General features: G+C 35.9%; 1 protein-coding gene across 1 annotated transcript; it reads right to left on the bottom strand.

Moving 5' to 3' along the window:
- Positions 1–4338: 4338 nt before the first annotated feature.
- On the bottom strand, positions 4339–4968 carry LOC129909482 (uncharacterized). Its single transcript, XM_055986559.1, has one exon. It carries the CDS (start codon positions 4966–4968, stop codon positions 4339–4341), a length of 630 nt encoding a protein of 209 aa, XP_055842534.1.
- Between the last annotated feature and the right edge of the window lie 4308 nt (positions 4969–9276).

Raw genomic sequence — 9276 nt, 5'->3', positions numbered from 1 at the left:
ATTAATAAACAATTAAAAACCGATTAAATAAAAAACAATTAAAAAGGTCGTAAAAAAAGTTCCCAGTCTCAAGTGTCCTAGTACCTACTCACTTTTATGTTAGTTTACTTGTAGATTTTAAGAGTAGCTACTATATAAAATTAAAGAAATTTTGTTGATGTTGGGGAAGAGCCGACATTTAGGCCAAAATTTTGTTAAATGAAAAAAATAAAAAAGCAGTTTTGTTGCAATTGCTTCGAATATTACGTTTGCAAAGTTTAATCAAAATCGTTAGAGCCGTTTCGTTTTCGAGTTATTTGGTTTGAATTGAAAAATTTTTATGGTAGTTACACTTTCTAAGCGAGATGCAAAAAAACAAAAAAGACCAACTTTCAGAATTCTATAAAAATCATCTGTACCAAATTTGAAGAAAATTCTTTCCACCCGTTTAGGCTGTGGAAATGTGTACAGATGGACGCACAACCGCACAGACGTACAGACGCACGGACGGAATTGCGAGACCCACTTTTTTGGAATTCTCCATCATCGTAAATTGCTTTTGCCCTATAGAGCAAGTAAAAAATATGTACTTTGAAGTAATAAGTTTTCTAGCATAAAAAAAACACCAACTCGTCCACATGCTCTTATGTGCTTAAAATGCAGTGCTAGAGAGGTTTAAGTTCTGCACCTATACCTGTTAATAAATAGAAAAGTTCATAGTTTATTTTTTCTGACCCAGCCTCTATCTTTCTTTTCAAACTTAACCTACTATATTCGGGAATAGATTAAGTGTGACAATTCATCTGCCATAATTACCATTATAGCAAAATATGGAGGTTTTACAGCTGAAAAAGAACAAGGGAAAATGTCTTATATTTCCTCAACTCATTTCTTATGCTCTTGACACTAAATTTAACAAAAAATTGATATCCCAAATTTAGCACTTTTATTTAAAAAAATACGCCAACGTATATAATAATAAAAAAAAATACGCCAACGTAGTGATTTTGGTTATATGTGTCGCGTTGAAGGAGTTCTAAAATTAATAAGCATCTTGAATCTGGTATTTCTCTCTATCCAACTTTGTATCTGTACCATCTTCATTAAAAATAAGTTATTGGGGCCTTAAGAAACAATTCAGGCCTCTTTGCTCCAAATCAAATATTTTTTAATATACTGCCATCGACATATTTTAAAATTAATATTTCACAAAGTGCAAACTATAAGACCATAAAATCGAGGACATTGATGTGCACATTAGTTAGCAAGGCTGTCCTCCTCAAGGCTGTCCTCCTCTTTTAGATTTAGATTTTTATTTTTTTAAAAAGGGAGTCCTTTTAGCATGGCTGTCCTCTTCTTCTATGTCTAATAACGATGAATTTAAGCAAATTGATTTCTATAATAATAATTACCAAAGAACTGCTACTGCCGACTTTTCACGAGTCGATTTTTCCGTGCGGCATAGATTTTCGACGTAAGTCAACTCGTGTGAACGTAAGTTGCAGGTTACTAAATTAACAGTCCCCATAAACGACTTTAGCGGTGCGACTTAAATCGACTCGTGAACAGCGGCATACACTGAAAATAATTAAATGAAAAACTTGTCCCAAAACATAACTGACTTCCCCCACATCTGACTTTATTATATGAACCATTTATCCTCTTAATATCACATGCACCCATCTCTTAAAAATATTGTAGATGTGGCAAGACAAAGGTTAAAAAAGATAATAAAAAAGCACTGCATTTAATATAGAGCAATGAACCTCATGAATGTTTGGGGGCAGATAGATATATGCAGCAAATTTACCCACTACGTTAAGCTCACATCCTTTTGCTCATAAAAATGCCAACCGAGGAAAGCTTGCCAAATTGGTTAAATTGATTTGCAGCAAGCCAAGTCTGGTGTTCTTTTACTTTATTATTTGGCTCCCGTGGGATATGTACTAAATTTTCGATTTAAATGCACGTAGAAGCATAAAATTTGCTATTATGATGTGCAATTTGGGGAAGATTGCTGTCATAATTTCAGTTCAACTATTCTGCTGATTTTTATTTGTTGAAATGTGTTGGCGGCAGTAAAAGGGATCCTGGAATAATTTGTATGGTAGATTGTTTAGTGGAAAAAATATTTGTTTGTGAGAAAAGTAGTTGGGAAATAATTTCAGTATTTTATTTCCCTGGGGTATTATATTAAATAATAAAAATCTCGTGTCGCAGTGTATGTTATCAAACTCCTCCGAAACGGCTGGACCGATTTATATGAAATTATGTACACATATCGGGTAGATCTGAGAATCGGCCAACATCTATTTTTCATACACATTATGGTAAGGTTGGTCCACCATAAACTTTTTTTTTATTTCTGAGAAAACATTTTTTTTGTTAATTTTTTTATAATTCACTATTGAGAAATACATTTAATTCTAAATTTTAAACATTCCAATGTTTTTTAATCGCAATTTTTTGATCATTGTAATGTCAAATAAATCGCATTTAGTGAAAAACGGGTAAGGGTCAAGACAACATGACTCTGTACAGCCCGTATCAGGCAGACTCAATACTCAAGTAGGCGCGTATTTTTTCTGGTTTAATTTGACAAATTTTGTTATTGGTTGGTTGTAGATTTGGTCAGTTTTGTTAATTGGAATTCTTTGGTGTCAACTGGGAAAGCGAATGTGAAAGTGATCTTTGGTATCTTTGGCAAAAACAATATAGTCAAAGAGCCCAGAGCAAATTTTGGGAGTGGATAGAAATGTGAGTATGTAGTTTTATAGCCTTATGGGCATTATTAACGAATTCAAAAGTCTGGCAGCTTTACATCGCGGATTTATACGGTTTTCGTGGGGTTAAATAAGATGGAATTATTCAGGCTTTGGGGAGATGACAAAAATTGGAAATAAATACTAAAAAAGGTGGAACGAAGTCCGCTGGGTCACCTAGTATTAAATAAAATTCACAATCGGGTTGTCTACACTTGCTCTTGTTGTAAAAAAACACGACATGACACGACACGACACGACACGACACGACACAACATGACACGACATGACATGACACGACATGACATGACATGTCATGTCATGTCATGTCATGTCATGTCATGTCATGTCATGTCATGTCATGTCATGTCATGTCATGTCATGTCATGTCATGTCATGTCATGTCATGTCATGTCATGTCATGTCATGTCATGTCATGTCATGTCATGTCATGTCATGTCATGTCATGTCATGTCATGTCATGTCATGTCATGTCATGTCATGTCATGTCATGTCATGTCATGTCATGTCATGTCATGTCATGTCATGTCATGTCATGTCATGTCATGTCATGTCATGTCATGTCATGTCATGTCATGTCATGTCATGTCATGTCATGTCATGTCATGTCATGTCATGTCATGTCATGTCATGTCATGTCATGTCATGTCATGTCATGTCATGTCATGTCATGTCATGTCATGTCATGTCATGTCATGTCATGTCATGTCATGTCATGTCATGTCATGTCATGTCATGTCATGTCATGTCATGTCATGTCATGTCATGTCATGTCATGTCATGTCATGTCATGTCATGTCATGTCATGTCATGTCATGTCATGTCATGTCATGTCATGTCATGTCATGTCATGTCATGTCATGTCATGTCATGTCATGTCATGTCATGTCATGTCATGTCATGTCATGTCATGTCATGTCATGTCATGTCATGTCATGTCATGTCATGTCATGTCATGTCATGTCATGTCATGTCATGTCATGTCATGTCATGTCATGTCATGTCATGTCATGTCATGTCATGTCATGTCATGTCATGTCATGTCATGTCATGTCATGTCACATGATACAACTCATAAGATACATGGCTATGATTTTTTAAATTATTTTTTTGATAACTATCACCATCAAAACCTACTCTATCTACAGTTTTCGTTTAGACGTTGACTATTGGGACACAATGTATGTTTTAAAACTTATCTCTAGCTAAAATTGGAAAAATATTTTCTTATTTTTAACGTATCTGATATAAGTTCATGGATTAATATAATAAATTGAAATAAAAGAATTCGTGTTTTCAGTTGAACGATTTGGAAAAGAGTATAATTTATTTGAAAACGAAATTCAAAGCTACTAAGTATTTTGTCTTCGAATAAACAAAATTTAATTCTAAGTACAAAAGAACAAAGTGTTTTTTTTAACACCCCCACTGAATTAGATTTTGCCAAAGCGTAATCCGAGTGCAATAACACAAGCGTTGTGTTTTGGGGCTGGTAGAGCCTTGGTCATCACATCAGCTGCCATATCTTTGGTACTAACGTTTTTTAGAATTATTTTGCTTTCATCGATTTTTTCTCTTATAAAATGGTGATTGACATCAATGTGTTTGGTTCTGCCATGATAAGAACTGGTAAGAGCCAATTTATAGCACTTTGATTGTCACATCGGATTGTTGTCGAGTCTGGTGAGTTTGGAATGAGCTCTCTCTGCAACATTTTCAACCAAGTTGCTTCTTGAGCTGCTTCTGCTAGCGCCATATATTCTGCTTCGGTAGTTGAGATAGCAACCGTTGGTTGTTTCTTCGAATTCCAAGAAATAGCTCCATTATTAAGCAGGAAAGTATAGCCGGTAACAGAACGTCTTTCATCAGTATCGCTTGCCCAGTCAGCATCGCAAAAAGCGGATACATTGTTATCACAACTGGTATATACAAGTTTCATATCGGCTGTTCCCTTAAGGTACCGTAGAATATGTTTAACTACTGTCCAGTGTGGTTTTCCAGGATTTTGATTGTATCGGCTGACCGTACTCACAGCAAAGCAGATATCGGGACGTGAAACTTGAGCCGCAAACAATATACTACCAACAGCTTGTTGGTAAGGTACATCAGTCATTTCTTCGCGTTCAGTTTCGCTTTGAGGACACATCTCTTTCGTCAGTTTTTGATTAGGATCTAAGGGCGTCTTCACTGGATTACAATCCATCATATTGAAACGACTAAGAATTTCATTTATGTATAGTTCTTGGTCTAATTAAATCATTCCTTTCTTGCGATCTCTCTTGATTTGAATGCCCAAAACGAAACGTGCTTCACCGATGTCCTTCATTTTGAAATTCGACTTTAAGTTGTTCTTTAGTTCCAACTTTTGCTTTTCGTCATTTGATAAAATTAGGAGATCATCTACGTAAACTGCTACGTATAGCATTTTATCTCCAGATATTTTGTAATATACGCATGGATCAACTTTCGATTTTGACAGACCGAACTTTAGTAGTGCTGCATCCAATTTGTTGTTCCAGATGCGACTAGCTTGCTTGAGACCATACAAGGATTTTTTAAGCTTGCATACCTTTGAACTATTGTCACAAAATCCCTCTGGTTGCAACATAAAAATCTCTTCGCTCAGTTCGCCTTGCAGAAATGCACTCACTGCGTCCATTTGATCGATATCCAGGTTATGTTTTGCGGCTATCGCAAGTAAAAATCGGATGGACGTATATCGCACTACAGGGGAGTAAGTTTCCTCGTAATCGATTCCATGTTTTTGAGCACAACCTTTTATAACAAGTCTAGCTTTGAATCGGGAAATCTTGCCTGTGGCGTCCTTTTTGGTTTTGAAAACCCACTTGCAATCGATTGGCCTCTTCTTGGGCGGAATGTCGGTCAACACCCAAGTCTGATTTTCAATCAATGAATCATATTCTTCTTTCATGGCTGCTTTCCAAAACTTCGCATCGCTTCCGTTCAACGCCTCTTGAACTTTATCGGGTTGATATAAACGATAGCCTTTAGTATCTTCGCAGTAGCCCAAGAATACGCAACATTTTGACTTCGGATCGAACTTTTTGCGACAATGCTTCGGGATGTGTACCATTGCCTTGCACCCGAAAACACGAAGGCTACTCAGATCAGGAACTTTTCCAGAAAACGTATGTTCCGGAGTCAAACCAGATGTTGATTGACAGGGTGACCTGTTGATGACATACACAGCAGTAGATACAACTTCCGCCCAAAATTTCTTGTCAAGTCCAGCGTCAAACAACACGCAGCGTGCTCTCTCGATAAGCGTTCGATTGGTTCTCTCTGCCAAACCATTCTGTTGTGGCGTATATGGTGTAGTCGTTTGATGTCGAATTCCATTTTGCTTCAGCAACTTGTCAAAGGATCTGTTACAAAATTCAGTGCCGTTGTCGGTTCGTAGGATCTTCATTTTCTTGTTGACTTGTCTTTCGGTCAAATTCTTGAATTCGACAAATCTTTCAAAAGCTTCAGACTTTGCTTTCAAGAAATAGACAAACACTTTTCTGCTATAGTCATCCACAAGAACCATTATATACCGGGCACCACCACGAGAAACGACGTCAATAGGACCACAGAGATCATTATGAATTATCTTAAGCACTTCTGTCGCTCGAGCCCCTTTATCTTTGAATGGCATTCTGGTTTGCTTGCCTTTAACGCAAATCTCACAGATCTCTTTACTGGTTTTCTTCAAAACAAATCCAGGAACACAATCTCTTAATTTCAACAGGCTTTCGAAATTAAGATGACCCATGCGACGATGCCACAAGTTGCTGTCCTCTGCCTTGGAGTTCTTGACATTGACGTTCGCCACCATACTCACGTCTACATTCGGTCGATTCAGCTTAAACAATCAGCTGTAGCAATCAATTGCTTATCGTTGCTGAAAAGCAGGTTGATTCAGACTCGTGAGACAGTCACGCTTCATAGACATATGAGCGGAGGCACCTGAATCAATATACCAGTCATCGTTGCCAGCATTTGTTGTAAAGGCAGTGTATAATCCATACGTCTTGGATTTGAATTCATTGCTCTTTGTTGTCTTCTTTAGACAGTTCTTAGAAATATGTCCGAAATCTCTGCATTCATAGCATCTTGGACCACGGGATTTCTTTGTCGGTTTTCGTTTACCAAAGAATACAGCAGATCCAGCTTGATCATCTTTTTCATCTTGGAGCTTTCGAGCCCCATTATCATCGGGCGATACTCGTCAGATAACCCAGCAAGCAACAAAGTGCCTACCCATTCATCACTAACATCCATAGCTACAGATCTCAGCTTGTGGGCAGTGTTAACTATCTTCGTGACGTATGCCTCAACGGTATCACTATCCTCCAAGCGTGTATTTATCAAAGTTCTTAAAAGTCCAACTCGACGCGTTAGCCCAGAATCTTCAAAAGCTCGTTCTAGATTGTTCCATGCTTCTTTCGCAGTTTTCGCAGACTCCACATGTACAAAATTGATCGGCTCAATCAATAAGATTATTTTTGCTCGGGCTTTCGTCACTTTTTTGGCATCCGGTACTACATTAGCTTCATATTCAATGCAATCCCAAAGGTCTTCCAGTTCGAGGTACGTCTTAACCCCAAACTTCCAGGAATCCCAATTTTCACGGCCTTTAAGTTTCTCAATGGACAGGAGAACGTTCTGGGACATTTTGAAATTTTTTTTAATTTCCAATATCCAATTAATTCAAAAATCGTTAACTTGAATTCTTTTATACAGGGTGTCCCAAAAGTAATGGATCAAACGAAATATGCTGATAGGCCTACTTAAGGGCTCTCAGAATTTGGTAACTTGTTCATCCCAAATCCTTACGGTTTTCGATTTAATGCAATTCTTGTGAAATTTCGAAAAATCCCTACTTTGCAACAGTATTTTGCTTCTTGCGCCCACTATTAATTTTTGTTTTTTAAAATTCTTTTACAAAAACATTGCCAAATAATTAGGAACAATTTATTAATCAAAATATTTTTTATTCCATACGCCATTTCGCTGCAAATTAACTAACAGTTTCAAGTTTCATAAAAAAATCAATTTCTAACTTTTATTTGAGAGCAACACCGCAAAAAAAATTTATACGGTGTGTGGATGGTTTATTATTCTAAAAAGTTGCCCTGTTATTGTAGTTTTCAAAATAGTATAAAAGTTTCCAAAGTTCCAGTTATATCGCAAAATATTACAATTTGAATTCAACAAAACAGGGGTTTTCAGCGCAAAAATACAAACAAAAATAGAGGCTTTTGTTCAAAGAAAAATAAAGAAATAACAGTTCGAGAAAATGAGTTTATTTTTGGTTGTTTTTTGTTCTGAAAAACCCTGTTTTTTTTAATTCAAACTGTAATATTTTGCGATCTAACTACAACTTTGGAAACTTTTATACATTTTTGAAAACTACAACAACAGGGCAACTTTTTAGAATGATAAACCATCCACACACCGTACAAATTTTTTTTGCGGTGTTGCTCTCAAATAAAAGTTTGAAATTGATTTTATTATAAAACTTGAAACTGTTAGTTAATTTGCAGCGAAATGGCGTATGGAATAAAAAATATTTTGATTAATAAATTGTTCCTAATTATTTGGCAATGTTTTTGTAAAAGAATTTAAAAAAAACAAAAATTAATAGTGGGCGCAAGAAGCAAAATACTGTTGCAAAGTAGGGATTTTTCGAAATTTCACAAGAATTGCATTAAATCGAAAACCGTAAGGATTTGGGATGAACAAGTTACCAAATTCTGAGAGCCCTTAAGTAGGCCTATCAGCATATTTCGTTTGATCCATTACTTTTGGGACACCCTGTATAACCAAGAAATATTAAGCATGGACTGGGCCCATAACCTGATATAAGTTCATGGATTAATATAATAAATTGAAATAAAAGAATTCGTGTTTTCAGTTGAACGATTTGGAAAAGAGTATAATTTATTTGAAAACGAAATTCAAAGCTACTAAGTATTTTTTCTTCGAATAAACAAAATTTAATTCTAAGTACAAAAGAACAAAGTGTTTTTTTTTTTAACAGTATCCAATTAAATTACTTCCTAATCATTTTATTTTTAAGTCCACATTTTGTTCTCACCACAAAATATTTTAATATTATTTCTAGATTAGTTGCAGAAAATATCTGTCTACATAAAAGATTTATTCCCATGCTAACACGCTTCTTTGAATGGGTTAACCAAATAAAAAAAAAACTTATGAACAGAAACGAAGTTTCCGCTCTCATGATGGCATAATCAAGCCACCCAGGACGAGTGGAAATCTACCACTATCCGTCTATATCCATCTACATTAAACATTCGAACACATCATCGCAGGTATGTGGGTACCATCATAGGAGGAAGTTTCATAATTTAACCCAGGTGAACTGAAGTGCGGTTACCTCAATGGATCAGATGGGATAATGGAAACATCACAAAAAGTGCATATTCTCTAAAGGGCTGTTTCTGGCTGGTATAATATTATGTTCAGGCTCACATGATTACATATT

The sequence above is a fragment of the Episyrphus balteatus genome, chromosome 2, assembly GCF_945859705.1.
Source record: "Episyrphus balteatus chromosome 2, idEpiBalt1.1, whole genome shotgun sequence".
NCBI lineage: Eukaryota > Metazoa > Arthropoda > Insecta > Diptera > Syrphidae > Episyrphus > Episyrphus balteatus.
Note: the sequence above shows the minus strand (reverse complement) of the source record. Positions and strands in the feature narration are given on the sequence as shown.

What these genes read in the sequence shown, in the direction of transcription:
- LOC129909482 (XM_055986559.1), bottom strand. Translation starts at nt 4,968, where the DNA reads ATGATGGATTGTAATCCAGTGAAGACGCCCTTAGATCCTAATCAAAAA.